The following is a 26,796-nucleotide window of genomic DNA, read 5'->3' as shown; positions in this document are numbered from 1 at the left end:
GTTTATTGTTATATTTGTGCTTTTTACATATGTATATGCATATATTGATAGCAGGTTAGGTAATTATTTTGTACTAGTAGCTTTTTCACATCTCAAACTACAACTGAAAGTGTGCGCTAGCTCTACGTAAGTGATAAATAAAGCATTCAAAACTTCAGCAACATCATCTCGTGTTTCTAAGTGGGAAAACATTTTCTAACCAGTCTAACCAGACAGTGGTGAACTGAATAATCCACTACAACTGGAGCTGTGCTGCCTCCCCTGAAATTAGTACCACCTCTGCTAACATGAAAAAAAAGAAAACTCTCTGTTTTATGAAAAAATACATTGAAATTCAAGATAAAAGAAAAAAGAGGATGTTCAGCCACACAGAACATATCTTATATTTTATCTCCACAAGAAGAGATGTGGGTGGTGTACCATGCTTGTCTAAACAATCACTGTAAAATCCTCATTTATGCAGGAGATTCAGACCTCCTACAGTTTGTGCTCTTGTACTGTGTTGTTGCCAGTCTCCTATAAGAGAGGCATGAAACACTGGATTGTAGGATTATTAGTGGATTTTGCAGTGGGCCTCTGAGAGAGTTACACATGCCAGAAAAATTGGACTTTCCAGACCGGTTTTCTCTTCAGTAAAAATGCCTGTTATTTCAGGACCTATGGACTTTGCGACTTAATCATTACAGCTACGTAAAATTTTAAAACAACCTGCAGACAAGATGTTGAAACCGTGTGATGAGAAAAGAACACGGACACTAAAAATGGATGAAATCTGGCCTGAGAGGCTTTAGTTTTATTGCAGCGTTCAGCAGCCACACAGTCAGGCTTCTCATTGCTATGCTGTTCACATGACTCAACTTTGGTATAATGTGTTCTACTATGCAATGGATTGTAATTCAATCTTTGTGTCTCATTTGCCATAATGAAGTGGATTACTGAAATACCTCACTGATGGCTCTGAAGTGCTGCAGTTTTACAATCATTCTTAAAAAATACTCCATTGTATGTACTAACTAGCAAAGTGGAAAAGCAGTGCACATGATTATCACAGATCCGGCCCCTGAACTGTTTCCCTGTGATGTTGTGATTTGTGTCATTTTTGTAGCCCATACGCTCCATTCAAGAAATAATCTTTCATCTTTTTGGCCACTTTTCATGTGAGATAAAGTAGTTTAGGTATTTTCTAACTGTCAAACACAAGTAGCATGTTGATGAACTTTCTGTGACCGGCCTACAGCGTTAAAGCTGGAATAGCTACTGACCTTGTAGAACTTTTACTCCTTCAAACTTATGAAGTCATTTCTTGAGCCATTGCTTGAATTTTCTGTTGTTCAGTGTTCATTGTTACACCCCTCTCCGTTTTTGAGGTGGATTGTTTCCTAAGGGTCAAGCTTGCCAAGTTGAGAGCATAAGGAGGGACAGTTACAGCAATGGTTGGGTCTCTATGTGTAAAGTATTGTTATAATAACAACAAATTGATTTAAGATGAAAACATACTAAAATAATTCTTAATCAGCTACTTTTCTTGTCTGTCTACAAACATTTCTCTTCACAGATCTAAGAACAAAAGCACAACCGCCTTTCCCTGGCACCTTTCCACCTCTCCTCTCTTCACCTCCACCTGTGTTGCAGCCATGCCAAAGAACACCAAGGTGACCCAGCGGGAGCACAGCAATGAGCCGGTCACTGAGTCGGTGGCAGACCTGCTGTCTCTGGAGCACCCCATGGACTATAAGAGCAGTCAGATGAGTATGGGTCTGAGTCCTGGCTCCACTGCTCCTGTAAGGGCCCTGCTACCTTCTCCTGACCCAGACGCTGACGATGGCCGACCAGCTTGGAACAACAAGCTGGAGTACATCCTGGCCCAGGTGGGCTTTTCTGTGGGCCTGGGTAACGTCTGGAGGTTCCCCTACCTGTGCCAGAAGAATGGTGGAGGTAGGTGGATGAATGTCTGTACACGGTTTTGGTCCATTTTAACTGCTCAGTGTGTGTTTAAACCAGAGAAAAGTTTTGTGTGTAAAACGTAGTAACACTTCTCAGGTTTTTAAGTCAGTTCCTAATTGGGCCACCCATGGTGAACATGTGTCCCCTCAGAGTGCCTAATAATTGTTAACAACAAGTAAATGCTCTGCTGAGTCAAGGTTGTTAGTGTTAAATTTTTTATTAGTTCTGTAAAATCCTCAGTGAAATATGTGGCCATATGGGAATAGTTAAATTAAAGTTACTACAAGCAACTTTCATTTTGTGTTGATTTTGGTGGCCCCTGTGGACAAAAGTGGTAGTGTTTCCCAGAATGAAGACTGCGTTTCCCATGAGCACCTTCTGTCATAAGACTCTTGATCTGGCTAGCTTGCATATTTGTATAGCGATGAGGTCAAGTGTCTATTGGTGGCTATGTAAGATTAATAATTGTAATATGATGATGCTGAAACAAAACCTTGTTATGCTATTGTTCATATACCTTATATACATATAAGTCTGCATTCACACCAAATTTGGCAATGCAGCACCTTCCCACAGGGCTGTGCGGAGGTGGGCATGTTTATTTGTGCTTTAGAACATAAATGCTTTGAAACTTTGAAAATAATGTTTTATTTTTCAGATTCATTCCCTGGTTCTTGCCAGAGCTGCTCACTCTCTTCATTCACTCTTTAGCTCAGTTGACCACCTCCTCTTTGCTCTCTCTCTTTTTCTCTCATATTTTTTAAAATGAGTCAGGAAGCTGACAACAGGTTGATCTATACTTTTAATGTTATCAAACAAAAAGAAATGGCCTGCCTTTGTCCTAGTAACCCCCTCATGCTACAATGCAACGTGTAATGTAATCAGAGGCCCTTCTGGTCTGTGTGCTGTAATCATCTCATCTTATTTTGCAGATAATCTGAACCAGTGGTAGGCATTTAGAATAGGAAAAAGGCAATGAATGCTACTTGCACCCCAGTACAATTAGGAGTGCATGCTATTTGTAGGCTACCCTGCGGGACTGAGTGTTGGAGGGGAGCGTCTGGAGATATGCGGAAGACTCCCGTTTCCTACCGGGACAGCGGGATAAATATACGTCGCTGTTCTCTTCTGTATATAATCATTTCTGTCCGGTGAGATCTATCACTTCTCGGTGTGAAAAAATGTCAGGTGTCGCGTGTGAGCGTGAGAGCAGCTTGAAATGCATGTGTCTCACGCCCAATGCCTGAGACTTGAGAGGTCTGAAATGTATTTGGTATCCATGGCAACCATAGACTTGTCTGTCAAGATTTGATTTCCATCATATAACAAACTGAAGGTTGTAAATTGAAATATTTTCGGGTTGTATGGATTTACTTAAAGTTATGAAAATGCAGCAGAGTTTTTCCACTGAAAACATTATCAATATATAACTGCTGCTGAAAAGATTCGAATCCGAGTCTCTTGCACTAATGACGGACACGCTACCCATTACATCACCGCTTCGGTCCTACATCTTGATGTGCCAGCTCAATATTTTTGCTAATACGGAAGATAGATATTGGTGACAAATAATTTCTAACTGACAAACTGACGCTTGTATGCATTCTTTGAAGAAAGATTATGAAAATATAATACAACTTTGCCACCAGAAATGTCTTTAGAACAAACATTAGAGATGAAACCTTTCTAAATTCGCCTTTTTCTGCTGGCGTGGAAGATGAATGTCCGGCATGTTCTCACGTTGTTATACGTCTAGGGTGCAAATAGCTCAGCTGTGTGGCCGAGGCCACAGGGGTGCAAATAGACACTCCGTTCAGTGTTAACAACTTGGCGACTTTCTTGCTAAATCTGGCGACTTTCCAAACCCTCTTAGCAACATTTTTCCTCAAAAGCGACAAAAATATAACATAATTGTGAATTGTTATTACATGTAATTTTCCATACATTTATCTCTTAGCTCTAACCATTTCCAGTACATTTGATTTTGGTACTCACCGTTCTCATTTAAAAGTTCCTCTCTGTTTGCCTCTTGATGGAGCCGCAGCCTCCTCCTCCTTGATAAATGAGGTCCTGTCAACCAATTAACCAAGTAATCGTGCCAGTCAGAGGGGCAGTCTCTCCAGCATTTCTCAGATATAGTGAACATGTGCTGTCAGATAAGGCACTTTCTCTTTAACAAAATGAGGGAACGCTGAGAGGTCTGGTAATGCTGTGAGATCCTCCAATTTAGATTTTTATTTGCTTTTCTTGCCAGTTTCACAGCCTTATCTCCTTGCTATTATGATATTTATGATGAGATGAGAGGGTGGTGATGACTAAGATGGAGGAAGTAGAAGAGTAAACACTGATTTCCTGTCCTTTCAGACATTTGTTGGTTCTACCTTGTGTGGGAGGTGTGTGTTAAGAGGACATCTGAAATACATTATATAACAAAGCTGAATATGTGTCCATTTGCACATTTTAATCAGAGTTTGCACAGTGATGAGTGTGTATTTCCTGCTGGATCTTGACTCAGTGGTGGGTGCTTCATTGTCCTGTCTGGGCTGGGCAAGATATGTCTGTCTCTTGCCCATCGTTGTCTATTACCTCCTTTCTGTATGTCTCCCACTTTTTTTGTCAAATGAAGTCAGGCTTATTTATATCACCTGTCAACACAAAGGCGCACATCTCAAAGAACACAAGACCAAATCATTAAATCTGTCACAAAACTGAATAATGCAATTAAGTCTGCAGCAAAATAAAGAAAACAAGCAGACTCATCTACCTTAGCGCACTGACCATAAATCCTGCTCTAAAGCCCACCTCTTAAAAGCAAACTTTCAATGAGAAACTTTCCTCTTTCAGCAGATAAATGTGAAAACAGCCTTGTAGTGCAAAACTTGGCACATACATCATTCTTCACAGTGAAGCTCAAACATCCAGCTGAAGGAACAAGAAGAAAAACATATTTTTCAGTCGAAAGGGACTTTAAGTAATTTATTTCTATGATCTCAAAACAGAGGTCCCAAGTAAACCTTTTTTCAAGAAAACAATGGAACAACAAGAAAAACCTCTAGAACATCTAGCAGCCTTTAGCGACTTTAATGGTCTTTATGAAGCTGTGACAGCTAAGTGGTGAAGAGGGGGAACTAACTTTAGTGGGAGTTCTCCTCGCATGTTTGCACCCTGCTCCCAGAGGATCTAGTTCACTGTATGGCCTGAATATACCTGCAGGGGATATATATATTTATATATACTAATGAAAGTGTTGGACAGAACAGATAACATAGAGACAATCATCACATGCATGTCTAATTAGTAGTGAGTCCTGTTTGTGGCTTTATAAGAGAATGAATAAGCTCAGTAACATTTCCAGGGTAATTTGGCTCCCAGATTATGAGACTAGTGCGCAAGAGAGAAATTAGTGGAGTGTCCAAACTTAAAAGAGGTTCATCTTCTGAGTGGCATGAATTGGCTCAGCAAATGTCATAGCAGTCAAGGTCATTTGAGGACCAATAATGATCACAGGGCATTTTATGGAAATCCAGCCATTAATATTCAGTTGATGAGGGTTCTAGAGGGAAAGTCATCAAAATTATCATAATTCCTAATGATCATCCCCATCCTGTAGGCCTGTTGGAGAAAATCTCGGGGGGGGGAATGAATGTAGAGATTCTCCACCAGTGTGGCTGAATTGTAGTATGTGTAAGGAAAAACAATATAGACTACCTCCCCACTGACACGTTCTCTTTCCTGCTGTTATGTGTGTCTGCAGCTCAGAATAGACATCAAAGATCCATGAAAGCAGGCAGCAACGCAGGAGTCACTTCTAACAGTCCAGATAATAATACCACTGTGCAACATAAGACTGTGTTCCTGTCTTTGCTTCCTTTGTCTGCCGCTAGCTCTAATAGCCACTCACAACGCTGTCCGTAATTTTGATCGAGTCAAACGCCAATGTCATTTGTTTTTAGTCTGGAAACAGGCTGCTCCCTCCAGCTGTCCATCAGTATGAGTCCTTCCTTTCTGGCTTTGGATGGTTTTGTCACCATGGTGCCCCGTCATCTCTTGACGTAAGCAGGACTGGACATGACGTGCCTGTTTCTTTGTTCTGCAAAAACAGCTATATCTATATCTGACAAAATATTGAATCAGACTTGAAGATGAAAATAAGAAAATAAAGAGAAAGTGAAAGTGAGAGGGAAATAAGAAAGGAAGTGAAAGCTGTGAGAGAGAATAGAGTGGCAGAGGACAAAATGAATGGACCCCAAAAAAAGACCCTGACCCCAAGAATTTGACAATGTCCCCTCTACTGAACATGAACTTCAAACATGTTCATATAACCAAAGTCAGCTGTACATACTGCAGTAACTCTTCTTCCTTCTGTTCCTGCTCTGTCTCAGGTGCATACCTGGTGCCCTACTTCATTCTCCTCCTCCTCATCGGCATCCCCTTGTTCTTCTTGGAGCTGGCGGTGGGCCAGAGGATCAGGCGTGGCAGCATCGGGGTGTGGAACTATGTCTACCCACAGCTGGGAGGCATTGGGGTTTCCAGTCTGATGGTGAGTGCAGATATAACCTTGTTAACAAGACATTAGTTCATCATACTTGTGGCTTTACAGCACACCATGATTATATAAGGTGTACACATTTTCATTAACATCTGATGTTTAAAAGTCATTCATCAGTGACGTACATGTCAGTAATAGGATGTTCTAATAAGAACAAACAAAAGAAATCCTCAAAAAAATGTATTGCACAATACTTCAATGCAAGAGAGAGATGTACAATAATACAATACAATAGAAATAAAATAGCTCTACATACAGTGTATATTATCACCTTATAGAGAATGAAATGATTGATAAAGCAGCTGTCATCTGCCAACCACAAATAAAGAAGGATGGATAGCTCTCTCTGTCAATAGCACACTTTTATTACTCAATTTCTTTGTTGAATAAGTACAAAAACATTTTATTAAAGCATATTTTACTACTTTCTGCAGTCATAAACCTAATGAATTTGGTAAACAATCCCATGCCATGTATGCTCAAATGGTGGCTGTAAAATTGTTTAATTCATAAGGTCACAAATCATGCAGTGGTTTCCACACCAGCTCCAGCTCTAGCATTAAGGTGGAATTTGCTGCTAGACTGGTTTGAGAAGCTTCTAGGGTCATTTTGATACACCATGAATAAATTCAAGTTAACCACACTAGCTCTCTGTTCACCTGTCTCATTAATGAACCAGTGAGGGAGCCTGCCCTACTCCCTAGAGAAAGGCTTCTTGGAGTAAAATAAACATTTTTATTGATGACTTAATAATATTTGATGTCTTATTATTAGTGAAAAAATCTGCAACAGATGAAAGATCATTCATGATAAAACATATAACATTACATATATAAAACATATAAGTCAACATATAAAAATGAGAAGGTAAGAAGAAGAGATAATACAATAAAGAGAGAGATATAAGAAGGTATTAGTACTATTAAAAAAGCAATAACAATAATAATACTGATTCTAAAATGAAATGAAAACTTTTTGAGTCTGCTTTTAAAAAAAGACAGAAAAATTTTGTAGCAGAGAATTTCAGAGAGTTGGACCATAATGACTTAAGGCACAATGAACTGCTTAAAATGCGATACAATAATATGGTAAAGTGATTATTGGACATTATGATTACAGCAGCTTTCTGAGGAAATGTATTTATGACCACCACCCTGAAACACCAACACCATGTTAAAGGATTGGTGTTGGATCTCAGATGGTCATATCTTACTTAAACTTTGTGACTCAGAATCATGTTATGTGCAAAGACAACAAACATGCTGTGAAACTCAGGCTACAGGACTCCCCCTGCCTGCTCATATTAGATCCTACTGATGTTTTACAGTGAGCAACATGCAAAGACCAGCGCAGATCACTGTCATAATCTGTCGCCATCATCAGCAAGAGTACTGACCCATCATGTCCCCATCCAATCAACGTCATTGGCCTAAAACCTAGTCATGCAGCTGCTGAGTCGTTCAGTCAGCGATGCACTCTGTCAGTCTTTCTGTTTCTCATCCTGAGAGTGATTTCATCAATCTAGTGTAAAACAGAGGTGGGGAGGCCTGGCCTGAGGCAGTGAGGCGTGTGGCAGCTCGGATGTGGCAGAGGGAGATTCAGCAGCTATAAATACTTCCTCATAGAGGACCCCGGCCTTAGCTGCTGAAAGCAAACAGCTCAATAATTCATATGCACTCTGACTTAAGCTCTGTCTGCTCAGCGTCTGTGCCCTGGCTCAAGAAGTGATGTTCACCTCAGCAAATAGCAAATAGTTTGTCCCCTGTGCTCTTTGTGTTTGTGTTTTGTGTGGTGAGACAGTGATTTTTAGTAGAAGTGATAAGCATTGCTGTTGTCTCTTTTTTTCACCTCAGGTTTGTGGTTTTGTTGGCCTCTACTATAATGTGATTATCGGCTGGAGCATCTTCTATTTCTTCCAGTCCTTCCAGTATCCACTGCCTTGGGCTGAATGCCCCATCACACGAAATGGAAGTCAAGCTAGTGAGTCCACAACACACTTAACAACTCAGCTGAAACTATAACAGCAAATTAGCTATTTATTGGAAAGCCCCAATGCCAAGTGGAGGAGAAAAGAATCCTGCAGAGTCCTGCAACACCATTTAATAATCAGCCGATAATAGCTCAGCAGATGCAGACCAACAGTACACAGGTAGGTGCTTAAAGCTGCAGAACCTGCCTTTACATTGAAGCAGTGTGACTCTGCAGTCAAGCAGCAGTGTTTCTGCAGGCTTACAGAAAAGTGTTTGTGCTGCCTCTACAGCTAAGACGACCTACTCCTCCTCCTAAAGAGCAGTTCTGTTGGTGAGGCCTGTCAGATGGTATCACCCGACCAACAGCGTCAGTATGTAGAGTGGCTGGCAGCTGGTGGCCTGTGGTGCAGGCTGTGGCAGAGTAAAGGGCATCAGCTTCCATTACCAATGAAATCAAGGATGTCAATTCTGCTTATGATTATGTTTGTAGAGGGGAGGGTGTGGAGCGTCCAGTTGGATTTAGTTTTGCTATTTGCAGAAGTAAAAAGTACAGTAACTACATGTCATTTATTTAAGCACAATTAAAGTACTTCTGCTTTACTTGAATAATTCTATTTTGTTTTATTTTTTACTAATGTAATTTTTACCCTACCCTCTACCCTACTTTGCAGGTTTTCAATAACAGTCTGGTTTTATCTTAAATCAGAAAAGTGGACAAATCTGTCAGAACACTTAGATGATTTGCTTCTCCAAAAACAATCAAGTGCAGATTTTTTTAAATATCAATATTAGTATCTTGAAAGAAGACAGAATAATTTATTTTGCATTGAATCAAGAAAAACTGTATTTCAATGATTTATGGAAACAGCTTGAAATAATCTCACTTCCCTGGCAGATTTATTAAAATTAGTCATTGGGTACAATTAAGCACACAACAGTTTACATAGTTTGATCAGCTCCACTTCAACTAGCTGTAACATTAAAATACTGTTTACACATGCATGCACTGAGTGTCCACACTGTTTATGACATTTCCCTCCTTTTTCCCTCGTTGCTGTTGTAGTTGTGGTGCCGGAATGTGAGAAGAGCTCGGCCACCACTTACTTCTGGTACCGCCAGACTCTTAACATCACCAGCAGTATCGACGACACTGGCGGGTTGAACTGGAAGATGACCCTGTCTCTGCTGATTGCTTGGATCTTGGTCTGCCTGGCTGTCATCAAGGGCATCCAGTCCTCTGGGAAGGTACGGGGTCTCTATGGCTTCACAACAGGGGCCTGTAGATTATGTATATGCCTTCTAAAAAATACAGGCTCTTTATAAAGATGCTACACAATAAATCATCACAACAAAAGCTTTACAATTCTATTTTTAATCAATGATTCATCTTCATCAGTAAGTGTTTTATTCACTTTGCTAATACTTTTCAGTCAGAGGTAAGATGCTAAAGCCTGTCATCAGCACTAGTCTATTTTTGGATCTCATCTATATTATGGAAGAGAAAGACATGCAACATTAATAAGCTTAAGCTGAACCAAGCACAGGCCGGTTCAGGATGCAGATGGAAAATGCTCCGTTTGGCAACAACTGCAACAACATCCTGTAATCTCGATCCAGAGAGTGAGTCATTTACCACAGCGTAACATCCAGCCCACAGTCTCAATAGGAAAATACACAACAGAGATCGGATCGCCAAGGTCTGACATGGTGTTTTAAACATTAAACGTAGTAATCCAATTATCATAGTCAGTAGTGCAATGATTCCCCGAAATGCTGTAGGACAGATTTTTGACTCATCTCTCTAAACCTCAAGGACTCCTCTCCAGATTCAAAGCAAAGCGAACAAAAAGTACTAAAATCAGTTTTGGGATTGATTCATTGGGTGTATGTGTGTATGTGCAGTGTGGTCGTCCTCGATTGTGTGAGGCTTCAGAAAAGTGTGTCTATGGCAACACTATGTAATGTACTTGTCTTCCTCTCCCTCTCTCTCTCTGTTAGGTGATGTACTTCAGCTCTCTCTTCCCATACGTGGTGCTTTTCTGTTTCCTGGTAAGAGGTTTGCTACTAAAAGGAGCAGTGGATGGCATCGCTCACATGTTCACCCCGAAGGTGAGAGAAAAACTGATGTTTTTGACCAAAAAAATAAACAATAAAAGGAGAAAACGGGTTACATTTGCTGCCTCAGCAAATGTCAGAAATTCTTAGTTTAATAATAAAAGGTGTCAGTTTGTCCTGAATCTCCTAAAAGTAGTATTGTGTGATGCAGGTGAAAATGTCATCTCAAGCTCACTGCTGTCTTGATGCTGATCAATCATTAACAGACTGCTGGCCAGACAGACATTTAACTTAAATGACACTTTGTCCATGCAAGGTATTTAGACGTGAGTGGTTTCAGATGCTTCATCACCAAGGCCATTCACAGCCACTCAAAGGAAAATGTCATTAATCACATTATGTCATAAGTGTTGCATCTCCCCCTAGTGGTGGATGGATGTAATTACACAAAATGACATTTTATATCATACTGTGAAATCTGCAGACATCAAATGCAATCATAACACTGCATATTTCCACATAGACATGCACATATTGTATGGCCAACCATAGTTCAAACCCACATTTTTAATTATGTTCTCAATCCTAAATTTACCTAATATGCCGGATTTCACCGAATGAAATATAAAATAACGGACAAAACATCCTTTTTGATTTGTTTCATTGGGCCAGTTGTGAAAAACATTATCAGTTTGAATATTGAGTTAGAAACAGATGCAGAATTACTTTGGTACAGGGTGGATTTTTTAAAGCTACTTGATTGAGCTCAAGGGGTTTTTTAATTGCTGAATGACAACAAATACAACACAGTTTGTCACTCCTCTTTAACAGTTATTGCCTTCATTCTTCTCCAGCTGGAAAAGATGTTGGAGCCGCAGGTGTGGAGAGAAGCAGCCACCCAGGTCTTCTTTGCTCTCGGTCTCGGCTTTGGAGGAGTCATCGCTTTCTCCAGCTACAACAAGCGAGACAACAACTGCCACTTTGATGCAGCGCTGGTGTCCGTCATCAACTTTGTGACTTCCATCCTGGCCACTTTAGTTGTGTTTGCCGTCCTGGGGTTCAAGGCAAACCTCATGAATGAGAAGTGTGTTGTCGAGTGAGTATATTATACTGGAACAACACTGCTAGTCGAGCAGTCGTATTTTGTCAGCTTTTTTTACAATAAATATCTTCCCCATGTATAAATCTTTTTGTGTGCAGGAATGCTGAGAAGATCCTGGGCTTCCTCAATACTGGTGTGCTGAGCAAAGAGCTCATCCCTCCTCACATCAACTTCTCCCACCTGAGTTCCCAGGACTACGCAGAGATGTACAGCGTCATTAAGACAGTGAAGGAGGATAGTTTTGATCAGCTGGGCCTGGACCCCTGCGTGCTGGAGGACGAGCTCAACAAGGTCAGTGGGTTACACCTCAAATGTTGTAATAAAAATAAGATTGTTGAGTATTTTTGCATAGTCTGAAATTTGATTCAATAATGTCCCAATATATAAAACGTAACAGAGAAAGGGGAGGCAAAAAATACTATGATGTAAAGCAAAGTTACCTTTCCCCTGCAGAGTGAGTTATTTTCTATAGCGTCTTCATGTGTTATTGCACCCAAACCAAAGGTAAATTAGTTACACCAGAAGCCTGAAACAAATGTTACTGCTACTGTAGTTTGCAGTAATAATTCTTGCACACTTGTGATTAAATTGTTGACCAGAGGCCAGATGTATAAATGATGCTCTGGCATTGATGGAGAACCTTGACGATGCAACAGAATTGCTGAAATTGAGCTATGTATCTGCTGTTTCATTGATAGGTCTAAAGACTGAAAGTTGATTAACAATGTTTTAACCTCCACTCATGGCTAATTGTGGGAGTTCTTTAATGATTTATAAAACAGATTTATATGTATACACATGGCTTTATAAGTCTGATGAAAAGAATGCATATGCATGTGCCTGACTTTGTATACAATTCTGATTTCAGATGGTAGAGTAGATTTTCTATAGTCTTGGTAAAGCCTGGTAATGCTTGTCTGTAACTTAGGACGCCCCCATAGCTTATGGATTAAAATGCTGATTATGAACTGCAACATCCCCAGTTTCAGGTGGGGTCCTTTGTTGCATCTCTCTCTCTCATTTCCTGTTAACTCTCTGTTGTCTTTAATTTTGTTTAAAAGCTTCATCAGTGAAAAAAAGTTAAACTACTTTTCAGGCAATGGGGCCAGTCATTTCCGATTCATATTTTCCTTTTTAAAAATGTATTGATGCTCTTTGTTGTTATTAATTAAGATTTTTATCTGATGGCTGTAACTGATGCCACCCTTTTCTCACAAGATAATAACCCCATTTTTGAAGTAAAAAAAGCTGGTCCACCTCTGTTTTTTATGTTATTGTCTTTCTGTGCCCTTTTTATTACAAACATCATCCAGACATCACAGAAATATTGTCAGGACATTGAGGTTGTTATTCCTACTTGGGTTTTATATTGGTTTATTTTGTTTTTTCATTTGTTTGTTTTTATGGAATATTTAGATCGATCAACTATCACAAGTCAGATCATCAAAAGTATCAAGTATTTCTGGATGAGCTCATCATCTTAAATGGCTACATTAGGATTTATGAATGACTGATGACTTTCCACATCTCCCTGTCAACATCAAAAACACATTATCCACCACTTTCACCACTTTGACCCTCTTAACCTTCTTCTCTCCATCATGCAGGCAGTTCAGGGCACCGGCCTGGCATTCATCGCCTTCACAGAAGCCATGACCCACTTCCCTGGCAGTCCATTCTGGTCCGTCATGTTCTTTTTCATGTTGATTAATTTGGGCCTGGGAAGCATGATCGGCACCATGACTGGCATCACAACACCCATACTGGATGCTTTCAAGATACGCAAAGAGATCCTGTGTGGTGTGCTACCTGTTTCAATACTTATTTTGAAATTCTAATTTTACTTACTTACTGAAATTTAGGTTTTTCTGATTCTGTTTGTTCTTCCCTCCCTCAGTGGCTTGCTGTGTCATAGCCTTCTTTTTAGGCCTGCTGTTTGTGCAGCGCTCAGGGAATTACTTTGTCACCATGTTTGACGACTACTCAGCTGGGCTGCCTCTCACTGTGGTGGTGATCCTGGAGAACATCTCTGTAGCCTGGATATATGGCACCAAGAGGTAACTCAACTGGATATTCAGACTCAAGCAAAGAAGGTTCTGTGGTCTGTCTCAAAACCAGGATGTCTGACATACTGTAGTCCACACATCATATATACAGAATCACTCTCTCCTTTATTGTAAAGAAATGGTACACCAAAAATCGAAATTCTTTGTCATCAAATGACTTCTCTTCTCAAGTCATGTAGAGTGTGTTTAATTTCATTTAATTGTGCTGAGTGTGATGATACTAGGCATGCCTCATTTGAGAGTGTGTGTTTCATTTGTGAAACACACACAAGATAAAACTTAGTTTTAACAGTAACAGTCAAACGTTTCCTATTCCTTTGAATGAGAGAATGTGTCCAAACTTGTGACTGGTAATGTATATTATTGTGAGCTACAAACCAAATCCTAAAAAAGCTACCAGAGTACTGGCCACACAGCTGAGGAGGCCAACAAGTTTTACAAATATTGTTTTTATAAAGTGGCAAGTTATTATATATAGTTATATAGTCTATAGTTGTGTGTGTGTTATATGTCTATAGTTATATCGACACATTATGATAGGACTGAAATGTAATTTCCTTCTGTCTTTCTTCCTCCTCCACCTCCTCGTCCTCCTCCTGCTCCTTGTCCTCCTCGACCTCCTCACAGGTTCATGCAGGACCTGGAGGACATGCTTGGTTTCAGGCCGTACTCCTTCTATTACTACATGTGGAGGTATGTGTCGCCAGCTGTCTTGGTGCTGCTCATCATTGCCACCGTCATTGAGATGGCCGTCAGTCCTGCGGGATACAACGCCTGGGTAGAGGCTGAGGTCAGTGTTCAAGTCCTTCTGGCTGTGTGTCTCTTATCCAACTTTCTGCAGTTAATTCACTCTCTCTTCTCACTTATTGTCTCTCTTCCCACCTCATGTCCTCTTCCTCCTTTTTTTTTCTTTTTCTCCATCCTCCTCCCACTGCTAGGGCTCAGAGCGTTTCCACAGCTACCCTCCCTGGGCCTTAACCATGGCCTACTCCCTCATCGTGGTGGCCATGCTCCCTTTACCCATCGTCTACATTGCCCGCCACTTTAACCTGATTTCAGACGGCTCCAACAAGCTGTCCGTCTCCTACCGTAAAGGCATGATGAAGGATATCTCCAACCTGGAAGAGCAGGATGAGCAGCGTTTCATCCTCGGCAAGAACCCCAGCGAAGATCCTTCCCCCTTGCCCGCCCACCGTGCATACCTGGGCCCTGGTGGCACCCAGGAGATGACCAACACCAACTATGGCACCAGCACTAAGACGGGCTATCAGAACATTGGCTCACCCGAGTCTGAGCTATGATCCACTGAGCTCATAGATCCTCCCATCCATTAAACCCAAGCCCTGCTTAGAGAGAGGGAGACAGAAGAAGAAAGGGAGGAACAGAGGAATAAAGAGAAGTCAGGAGGGAGAGAAAATCCACTGCTGGTTGTTGCAGCATTCTACACACCTTAACCCCCAGAGCCAAATCCCTCTACCCCCCCTTTTCTGCTCCATCGCTCTTTGCCTGTGCTTCTTCCCATCGTTGGATCCATGCTGCTGATTGCCTGTCAATCCCAGATGTGATGAAGGGATCATGGGAGAGAGAGTCCCATCAGATACGACGACCTTTTCCTATCAGTGAAGGTATTACAGGGGCAGAGAAAGAGGGACAGAGAGAGCAACACAGAGAGAATAAGTCAACTGAGAGCTTAGATACAGCCTTTGTTATGTCGTAAGCTCTGGTCAAGGTTAAGGTGTGTGCAACGCTAAAGGCTTTACATTGTACTGAACTGTAATCCCATGTGTTTGGAGAAGGTTATTTTTGAGACAATGGGATGTTCCTAACTGTAGAAGATCATGATCTGAGTCTGGTTCAGTTGCAGAAGATTGTTATTTTTGGGGATAGGATGGAAGGAAATTCAGAAAAAAACACTCATCCTGTCCTTTTCTGATCTAGAAAAAAAGATTACTCCAAAACAGTATGTAACAAGTGATTCTGATAGTGTTAACAGTGTTACAAGCACATTGTATCTCAAAGTTTAAGTTTACTGTGCCTATCATGCATCAGCAATAATAACCAGTCAAAATACGGTCCTTTTAAAACTGTGGATCTCCTTCTATCCTTCGTTCTCCCCACTGATGTAGAATACTGTATATATGTGTTGTGCAATAGTCTCAGATGTCACCGTAAACCGTGTATATACACCCCAATAGTGCAAAATAGGGGGAAAGTTTCACTTTTTATCTCCTCTCCATGCACAGACGCTGGCTATTGTTAGAGCATCTCTGAGCCTTAACACAGAGCAGCACTTTTCTTTTAAACAATGTCCCTACTCGACAAACAAGGCTCTGGAGTCATTGCCAACAACGCGACACCCATCTCTGTGGTGTTCCAGTCGCAGCTGGCCTAGACAAAGCTTTTCCATTTTAATCAATCATTTTAATCAAGCGTTCCTGTTTTAATCAATGCCTTAGAAGGGCAGAGGTGGCAGTGCACAAGCAGAGATAAGCAGAGAGGCTTGTGTTTGATCGGCCCGGCAGCTTCACTACTGCTTGTCTATCTGTGTGCTACAGAGACAGACAGAGAATGAATCAGAGGCGTGAATTTTGTCTTTGTGTACTTACAGATGTGCATGTGCGTACAGAAGTGTCTGTGCGACAGTGTGTGTGCCCTCGTTGTCTGCCGCTGGTTGAGAGCTCCTGGTGACCCTGCCAGTTTATAAATAGAGCTGCGTTACCCAGGGGAAGCCGTGGCAACGCGCCATAGATACAGATCCTCTTCTGATGTGGAGGAGGAGGAAGAGGAGAGTGGACACCTTGCTTTGTCAGCTCCACCTGCACGGCTGTTCGTTCAGCAATACAGAGATGAGACATTTTTACTGTTGAATATATCTCCAATGTTGTTACAGTGCATTGAGTAGCCTGTGAGGTTCACTGCCATGCCACGCTGTGGATTAATCATATCATCCCTGATAGGATGATATTTAGGTTTGATTGCTGTACATTCCTCAAACTGTGTCCACTACAGGTATCATTTCATAAGCATTACTGTTTACACTTTGATGTCTTTTTGTGAACTAAGGTGTGAAACTAAAGCCTTTTTTCATTTTTAACGTACAATCTTGTATGACAGTGTATGTTTAGGGGTATAATGTGGAAAATGTACCGTGATATACAGTATATGTGTCTGTGATAAATTGGTAAAGCTAATACATGGTTTTCACCACCGGGTGTCTCTGCTGGCCAGCGGAGGAGCCAGTGGCAGCTTTGTGGCCCCTCCTTGGGACACCACCAATACTGGAGACTGAACAGATGTATTGTGTAAGCACAGTCAGTCACATTGTTTGGTGCCTGAACAGCATCTCTGTCGTCTGTTTGCCTTATGCGTTTGTCATTTTGTTGAACAGTTCTTGATTATGTAGTTTTGGACCAATGTCTCGTCTCATTCACTTGAGCACTTTAATTAGGTGGAGACCCTGGAGTTGTTTGTTAACCACAAATCTGACTACAGCTTTGTGAAATTTAAACATTAATCATAAGGACACTGTCACAGAATTTGTACCTATTAGCAATATGAATTTATGTAGAAATGGGGAGTTTCCATTAAAGGCACAAGACACAAATGTATCGCGAGCTATCAAAACATTTAGTTTCTTGTGTGTGTTGTTATGGAAGAACTTTACATGCACGATACATTTTAGCATCTTGGCTGGTTATAATCTGGTGTTTAAAGACATAAGTATGTTTATGTTTTATGTTGAATTTGAACTAAACCTATCACTGCCATGTTGATTAGACCGGAAATGCTAGGACCACCCTTTTGGAAGATAAGAGCTGACACATGTGTATGTTCCTGTCCAATGTGATCATGTGGCCTCTTAAACAGCTCCTGGTCTTCTCAGTTAAATGTTATGTCTGTCTTATACTTGGCACATAACAGTATTTCAGTCCATGCTAGTTTTGCTACTAATGGTGATAAATCTGCATCACCAGTTTTTATTCACTAAGGTGATAAATACAATCCCTATTGTTCTAACATCAAATTCCTTAAAAACAACAACAACCCAATTTCACCTTTTATTGAATTGAATTTCTCATGTTCTCTAATGTAATATTCTATTGGTAATTCTGTATTTGTAGTTAAAGATTTGACAAGAGAAAATCTGCTTTACAGTAATTGAAGTGCAGTATAGCAATGAGGAAGCAAACCACTGTGAAAACAAAGCAACATAATAAATGATCTTGTCACAATGATCTTGATCATGAGACATGTTAAGATGTTACAAAAGAATGTAAAAAAAAAAACACTTTTAAGAACTTTAGAAATCAAATTATAACCTGTTCATTGCAGAAATGTAGCAGGTAAAGACACACAGCCACTGCAACCACAAAGAAGAGTGTTTTGGCCGTATGACTTGCGATGGAAATGGCACACAACCTAAGGTGAAGGCATTCACCTATTTGAAAACTGCAGCATTGTCGTAGAGTTTAAGCACATTTTTGCAAGCACAGGAAAGTGAGCACAAAGGAGCTATATGCTTTAGTGAGCAACCAGTCATGTTAGTAGACTTGAGGATAAGGCTGCACACTGAAATGCACGGCCATTGTCACATGAAGCTAAACTGTACCATTAGTTTGTTCTGCATCTGTTGCTACACATAGATCCACACAATGAATACATAACTGGATGTGGAGTATCCTGCACACAGAGAGCACAATCACAACACATGCATGAGGTGACATAAAATATTTTGGAAACAGTATCCACACGTTAAACCCTTTGTTTATTTCAGTACACGGTGCACAATTTGACACACGTCACCAAAAAAATACCACTTTTCCACTCCAGGCACAACAGGTCTTTACTTTATTATTGAAAAACACTTCTGAGCACTGTTGTTACACTCTACACAGTTTAAGCAAGTCTTCTCTTACTGGACCTAAGTTGCCCAGTAATAAGGTATTGGCATTTTTATTGACATTTGATATTTATTACCGAAATAACTCCAGGGTCTCTTTGTCTTGTCCATGTGTCGGTAGTGTTCAAATGTATAACAAAGGAACTTCTAGAGGTTAAACTTGGTTAAATTACCGAGATTAACTCATCAAAGATAGAGTAATAGTGTATTTATTTAACTGTGCAAATAGTCTTTATGTGACCAAACCATAGGTATATTTATAGTATAGACAATGTATTTAGTCTTTACATATTGATGTACATTCTGATAAATTCACGAGTATCTATAGTAAGAGTGACAGGGTGTATACTTGAGCTGTAAATAATGATTGTATATTTTGAAATATTTTTTGATTTTTGTACTGTAGGTAATGTTACGTTGGTGTCTGTTGGTTACTGGTGTTAGTGTGTGGTTGTTTTCAATCAAAATAGCTGAATGACTGTGGCTGTGTGTGAGTGTGTGGGTGTGTGTATCTGGGTGTATCTGGGTGTGTGTGTGAAATAAAAGTATATGTAGGTTTTTGGTGTTTAACTGTGTTTGTTTTTCCCTCCTCTCTCAGTGTTGTGTGCTGCTGATTTAATCCAGTAGATAAAATCTGGTTGTTACGGTGAACTGGGACCACTAATAAGTAAGCAATCTCCTCTCTAAGTTTCTTACTGGAACTGCGGTGGCTTCCAGCACAAAACTGGCAACGCAGTCAAAAATAAAAAAATGTTTGACTGTAAAAATGAGAAAGAAACTTTAGTTTTCATGGTTGAAGAGAGTTATGAAGTGTACAAACAGGATGGAGCAAACAGGAAATTAAAATGACCACTTTTATTAAACAGAACATGTTTAATGTTTGTGTCTCATTTATTCTAACTATGAATGCAAATTTCAATGCAAATAAGTATGTGTTTTTCAGGAGTATGTTTTGTTTACACTGACACTTAAAATGTTTCTACAGCAGACAACAGATACCTCCTTTTATCATCATTTGCTAATAGTTACAATGTCTCCAGGGCCAGCCCAAACATTTTTGGGGCCTTTAAGAATTTTGGGAATGTCAAATACCACTGGAGATGATTTAGAAGCATATAACTTCCACAGCATATAACTATCACAAAATAGGGTGTGATCATTACAACAACTGGCTGCTAACCAGACACTTCTAAAGCTTCTGTGTGTCAGGTTTGGGTGCTTGTGATACACAATGACGTAAGAAGTAAAAGTAAGACTTACATAAAAATGTGCAAGGGTTAGACATCAAATCTACTCAAGCTTATTCTCGTTTTGGGGAAAGGTTTCTGTCATAAGGTTATAAAATTAAAAATGTAATGGTTTCAGATCAGTTTTAAGCTTGTGTACATGTTGAGTAAATTATTTGACACTGTAGAAAATGTTTAAAACATGTCCACACACTGTAACAACGCTCCTCAAGAGATCCTGAAATGTATTCATAGGTTTTTATTTGTACCTGATTCAGTTACTGTGATGAGTCATGCGATGATGTAGTTGGTTTGTTAGCTTACTCACAGTCACAAAGTGATACTTGTTTCATGTATTTAATTTCAATTTCAAGGTTTGTTAATTGCACAAGTCAACCCAGGCTGCTCTTTTTCCCTCACTGGAGTGCTTTCATCCAGCTTCTTTTTAGCCTCTTCCCACAACTAAATAAACTAAATTGCTTGGTTCGAGCCCCGCTGTGGCAGACACTTGGTCAGAAAAGGACGCAGCAATTTGGGTCTGGTAACCCACAGTGGTTTGCACCACGTTGCAGTTAAGCCAACCAAACCACCGTGAGGTAAACTGTAGCGTATGCAGGGCTGTGAAGAACTGATCGAGGCTCAACCTGCCCTAATATTCCATCGCTGACACAAAGTGGGCCTGCCGCCAGAATAAAGGCTTCACACACTCATACATCCATCGCAACGCAGACTTATTATGGGCTGTCGACAGAAACACATCATCTGCCTTTTGAGCTGCTAGGTATATCACCTGCTGGCTCTTTACAGCTGCTTGTGGTGACTCGTAGTTTATACAAGCGCAGTCAGATGGTACAGATTTACATCAGGGTCATGCAAGAGACACATCTGGTGTAAAAACATCCTTGTTTTTATTTCTTAATACATGGCCTCTGGTACCCTAATGTACATCAACTTGAAAAATGACTTAGATGAGTCTTCCAGTCTAATTGTAACCTCACTTCTGCTGAGTAGTGGATTTAATAAAATGCTTCACTCCCAAAGGCCATTTTGGAGTCTACTGAGTGATATTTCTTTAATTGATATTGGAGTGAATGCACTTAGACTTCCAATAAAGCAAGCACTGATGCTGATGCTGTTCTGGTTTGGGCCACACAGGTTGTGTGCCTAAATGTCAAGCTATTTGTCTCCCAGGCTGCGTCACACTTCCTTTCTTGACTCGGCCTTCCAGTGCACTTTGAAGAACATCTCACTATTCTGTATCCTGTAAACAAATCAATTCCCACCATAGTGTAACACATGAGATACACAAATGGGCTTAGGTGACTTGATACACACACAGAGTGTATATGCACAAGCTTTAATGGGATTTCCACCTGCATGCTCCCTTACAGATGTTTGTCTAAAAACAGCACACGCAGCCAAGAGGCCACTTCCCATTTTCCCACTGCCTCAGCACCTGAGCCAGGAAAAGACTGTATTGGAGGACATTTTTCACACTTCAGGCAGCATTTTCCTGCAGAAGGGATTGTGTGGGCAGAGATCAGTCAGTCATATTCTCAAATGGATCTTTCAGCTGCTGTCAGCTTCCACGGCAGAGTCCAGATGGTCCTCTGTGAAGCCTGCTCAGAGGACTGACCCAAAAGCCACAACAGCTCATTACTGTTTGACCAGCTAGTCTCACTGCAAACACTGCTGAGCTTTAAAAGCATTCTCAGTGAAGGAGGCCACATGTTGCTCAGTAACAAGATTTCAGCTTTTGGAGATGGATGGGGTCTTTTCAACATGCTTACACCCTACTTAAAAGTATTGTATGTGAATCCAACGCCTGATATATCTTTTTCGTTTTTGGATAAAAAAGATGGCCTACAGCACAGAGGAATATGATATATCAGACTTCAGATAAACATACATTTACGTTTGGTTCCACATTACATTTGTGGCTATAAGATAAATAGAGAAATCGACAGCTTTATCCTTTAAGCTGATCCATTTTAAAGACTGTCACATGTACCTCAACAACACAAGTTACTTTTGAACATCACAAAGTGATGAGACAGCATTCACATGCTTGTTACCATTGCATGTTGTGCTCCAAGAAAGCTGTTAATGGGAATACTACCCCTCCAACCTAAAATGTGTTGGGCTTTCACTGCGCAGAATGATGTACTGTAGTTTTCACTTTCATCTGCAGAAAGTGGAAATGTTCTCTATGCTCTCCTTAAACTCCTTAAATGAACACGTTAGCCTGCAAGCAGAATTTGTGACATCACAACTAGTATGGGAGCAAATTGTGTGCAAAAGTGTGAAATGGAAACTAGAACCCTCCGGTGCACAAACACTGAGAATGGACTTTACAATTAATTAGGAGACATCTTGTGGCAGATACTATTTTTTTTATATATGTATATATTGTGGAGTCATTTTAAGAATTACTAATGAGGTAATTGAACTTTTTTGTGGAAAAACATCATCATTCAATCATTTTGTATGTATTAAATCAAGTATGGAGGCGAACTTTACCAATGTGACAATCTGCATGGATAATAGCAAACTGTTGTTACAACGGGAAGCTCAAAACAGTGCATGTGTACTCAACTCATGTTGATGTTTCAAATAGTTTGTGCGACAAAGTTATGTGAAATTAATGTTTGTTGATTTGTTTGCACTGTATCTCCATTTGTCAATCAGGAGAATATCTTTAAACTTGTAAATACAGCTCCATCACATTTAGCTGACACAGTATAGATTTTAGGCCAAGTCAACTGAGTATATTTGGAAATGCAGCCCATTAGACAGACACCTTTTTTAAGCTTTAGGCATAAATAGAGTTTCTGAGTGTACTGCAGGTGTAACAATTACACCGAGGACAACTGTTGAGCCTTGAGGTAGGCACTTACAAATATCTTTACTGCAGGGCTGTTTAAACAAGTACATGGGAAGTTACAGTATTTCATGATATTAATAAGTAGACGAGTGAATTGTGAGTGGGGAGGAAGTGAAAAGCAGTCACAATCAGTACAGAGATAATTCAGACACAGAGCAGGTAGAGCAGGTCACAAGAGGCAGCTGTTTCCGCTCTGTTTGTTTTTTCCTGTTGGATGAGCAACAAGTTGAGAGTGAGGCTCTCTGTGCTGCACTGAGAGCTGGAGAGGTCAGCTATCTGACGCAGAGTGAAGGGAAGCAGGAAGCAATGAGACGAGTTTAAGAAACATCCTAATTAATTGTGAAACATTTGTCTTTAGGTAAATATAACCAGAAGCGTGCAGAGAGATAAAAACACAGATGTTTATATTATTACAAACATTGTACATTAGAGTATACAGTAAAATAAATATTTAGTTGATGAGAATAATCTTTCTGCCCAAACCGTCTCATAGAAAAACATCAACACTGAGGAACATAACCAGCAGCAATTATCTCCACAGCCTGGCCTCGCTGGACCACAATGCACCTTGTCTTCCTGGATCCCAATTAGGCTGTGGAGGCGAACACAGCCCCAGACACCCTCTGACAACCAGTTACCTTTAATAACTGCAGCGTCTCCAGGAACCATGAAAAGGAGAACCTTTCATGTTTCACTTGTACTGAAGCTTGTGCTGTATTAAAGAAGAGCAGAAATATCTCTGAATAGCAGCAGATAATAAAATAACGACAGAAGATTGTGTTTTCAACGTGAGCATTTTAGCCTGAACAAATCCAATGTAGGTCTGACTGCCCTGTTATAATATAAAATGTTTGCCTACTCTGCAGTATGTGAACATTTTAAGTTAAAACCAGTACTATTACACGGAACTCACTCAGTTACTCTTTCTTGTTTTAGCATGAATGTCTGTTTACATGAACAAAGTTGGTCCCATTCATCCTCAGATAAAGGCTATCTGTATCTGTAAAGTTGAAGGGTCACAGGTAAACAGGAAGATGTTTAAAAAGCACCAGGAAGAGAGACAGGGTCATAGGATCCATCTGGGGTAATACAGTATAAACAAATAAGCCCATAGACAAACACTGCCATCTGACTTTTGTGGTATTATGGGAAATGTCTTTGTGTGATAGAATATTTTTCAGTGTGCATCCATGTGAATCTCTTTTTTTAGACCTACATGTGAATTTTATTAATGATAAAACGATAAATGCAAGCTGTCGGTAGTGCAGCAGAAATAGGCAAATGCTGCAGATCTAACCATTAATGCAGCTATTGTGTTCATATTGTTTTAAAATCCATTAAACCTGCAGTAACTGAATGTTATTGTTTTGTTTTGACTTGTTGTTGTTTCTTTCTTTCTTTCTTTCTTTCTTTTTTTGGTTACTTTGGGGCAGTGAAAACAAAAACAAAGACATATTATCACATTTTAAGTTTATTTGGTAAAATTGTTCCCAATTCATTGCTTATTTACACATCCAGCCATTTTTTGGTTTCCACTAACTTATGACTGAAATATTCGGCTCTTTAGCTGCTAAATGCTCGACTATATTCACCAACCAGTTGCTAACTGTGTCTAACAAAATAGCTTTTTATAGGCAAATTTCATGATCTATCGTTTTTTTAATAAATGTTGGCCAAATACAACTCACTTCAAGAACTTTGAGTTATACATGTAATGTTTATTAAATGGCTGCATTTATGTAGCGTGTTTATCCAAAGCGCTTTACAGTGTTTCGCTGCTCATTCAGACATTCACACTTACATTCACGCACACACTCAAACACTGATGGCGGCAAGCTACCATGCAAGGTGTTGGTACAACAAACAGGAGCAACTTGGGGTTAAGTATCTTGCCTAAGGACCACCAGGAACCTCCAACCTTTGGATCAGTGGACAACCCTCTCTACCTCCTGAACCCCATGAACCCACACAGCATCCAGGATCACTGGCTTACTGGTAGCTACTCTCATAAAATAGAATATATTTCATAGACGTTAAGAGAAGGCATATACACTGAAGGCATATGACAGTACATATAAAAGTAGTACACTACTTTTATTTAAATTAGATCAGCATCACAGGGAGCTCAACATTTTCAGTTGAAAGTTAACATTTAGTTAGAAGTTTAGCTAATTGGTTAGATAACAGTGAACCTAAGCAGGCATCTAAGTGTCTGTTTCATGAGGTTGTTAATGAATTCAAACTCAATATTCTGTGTCTTCATCAAATGTATGTATTTATACTGACCTAAGACTCTATGTTTTCTATCGCTGACCCATCAAATCCATCAACATATTCAGAATATTATATGAAGCTTTGGGATCCCTACTACAAAGCAAACAAAAAACAACAAGCAAAAAATACATAAAAAGGATTTTATTTCGGCAAAGGCTATTTGCACCCTTGGTGAGATCTATCACTTGTCGGCGTGAAAAAATGTCAGGTGTGGCGTGTGAGCGTGAGAGCAGCTTGAAATGCATGTGTCTCACGGCCAATGCCTGAGACTTGAGAGGTCTGAAATGTATTTGGTATCCATGGCAACCACAGACTTGTCTGTCAAGATTTGATTTCCATCATATAACAAACTGAAGGTTGTAAATTCAGATATTTTCGGGTTGTATGCATTTACTTAACAAAGTCATGAAAATGCAGCAGAGTTTTTTCCGCTAAAACCATTATCAATATATATCTCAGCTGTGTGGCCGAGGCTAATTGTACCAGGGGTGCAAATAGACACTCCGTTTTATTTCTGGTGTCCCCATTAGAAACTCTTGCCAGTTAAAATCAAAATGTTGCACCAAAAACAAAATATTATTCATCCATAGCAAAGGCCAGAGCCATGAGCAGATGGAAATATCAATATCCTGGGATGAGCGCAAGAAAAAAATTGGCAGCAGGTGGCAGGATCTCTGGAAATATTTGAGATCAGTTCATTCTTTTGAGATTCTGCTCCAGCAGCACTTGGCAGGAATCTTGTAAGTAGATATTGTGATAATTATCTCACTAATGAGGCATCTCAATCAGAAATACATCATATTCCATGGTGGAATATCAAGGCAGACATACTGTATTTCCCATGTGAATGATCTGTGAGTCTGATTTCCTATAGGAAACATCTTCAGAAATCTGACAAAATTACATTTTAGTGGAAGAAATGGCTTTTTGGTTGTGCTGTAAAACACTGATGGACAGATCTGCTGAAAAATTACTCATGCTTCACTTATGTCAAAAATAAACCATCCGATTAGAACATTTTTTTCTCCATTTCAATTACAAACGAGAGCTGGAGGATTATGATCTGGAGGCTGATTTGTTTCATTGATCACTACATTGATTGAAGCTGCTCCATTGGTTGCTATGGTTTCAGGTCTACACTAAATCTGTCTGTTGACGCTGGCTCACAGACACTTTTGTTCACACCATACAGGTTGGTGTAAATGAAGCAAAGGAAAACACCACCTATGAATAAATAATACAGATGGTGGTGACTAATACAGGGATGATGTTGCAGGTAAACTTGCATGTCTAGTTTCTTTATAGCATCATCATTAGCAGCAGCAGCTAAAGCAGTGAGTGTGTCACCATTTGAACTTTTGGCTTGACCACAACAGCTGGGGCAGCCCTACAAACCTAAATGTATGTTCATCACTGAGTCACTGACTGACTGATGAAGATACACACTATTGGTCAGCCAACAGTAATCATTTAGAGTCCTGGTATTTTTTCAGTTAATACAGTTTTAAGTCTCAATACTGGTGACAAATGAGTATTTCATGATCCACAAACAAATTTGTTCACTATTTGAGTGATTTGTGGTACTCACAAATTAATTTCCCAATCCAACAAATTAGAACGACTATAAAACTTTTTTTTCTTACAAATGAATACAAGACAAACTGAATAAATGTCAGTATTCTACAAATACATGATATTTTGTACTTCATGTCCATTTATCTAGTTGGCTAATATTTGCAAGGTTTTATTGCATTCATTTACAGATTGTTGAATGTCCCCTGTCACATGTGGATCAGACTGCAATGTTTTACGACTTTTTTTCAGTC

At 39.9% G+C, this 26,796-nt stretch overlaps 1 protein-coding gene across 1 annotated transcript; it reads left to right on the top strand.

Annotated features, from left to right (window-relative positions):
• The first annotated feature begins 1,634 nt into the window (after positions 1–1,634).
• On the top strand, positions 1,635–14,987 carry slc6a17 (solute carrier family 6 member 17). The gene is made up of 11 exons (XM_062426890.1): positions 1,635–1,935; positions 6,327–6,484; positions 8,347–8,473; positions 9,527–9,708; positions 10,462–10,572; positions 11,373–11,614; positions 11,719–11,911; positions 13,228–13,420; positions 13,518–13,677; positions 14,314–14,476; positions 14,625–14,987. Exons 1-11 carry the CDS (start codon positions 1,635–1,637, stop codon positions 14,985–14,987), a joined length of 2,193 nt encoding a protein of 730 aa, XP_062282874.1.
• Positions 14,988–26,796: the final 11,809 nt, after the last annotated feature.

The sequence above is a fragment of the Scomber scombrus genome, chromosome 10 (assembly GCF_963691925.1).
Source record: "Scomber scombrus chromosome 10, fScoSco1.1, whole genome shotgun sequence".
NCBI lineage: Eukaryota > Metazoa > Chordata > Actinopteri > Scombriformes > Scombridae > Scomber > Scomber scombrus.
Note: the sequence above shows the minus strand (reverse complement) of the source record. Positions and strands in the feature narration are given on the sequence as shown.

Bases quoted from the DNA above. Each gene is read 5' to 3' on its own strand.
- slc6a17 (XM_062426890.1), top strand. From the start codon at position 1,635: ATGCCAAAGAACACCAAGGTGACCCAGCGGGAGCACAGCAATGAGCCG. The intron at 6,485-8,346 runs GTGAGTGCAGAT...TTTTCACCTCAG, and splicing joins TTGGGGTTTCCAGTCTGATG to GTTTGTGGTTTTGTTGGCCT. The intron at 8,474-9,526 runs GTGAGTCCACAA...TTGCTGTTGTAG, and splicing joins ACGAAATGGAAGTCAAGCTA to TTGTGGTGCCGGAATGTGAG.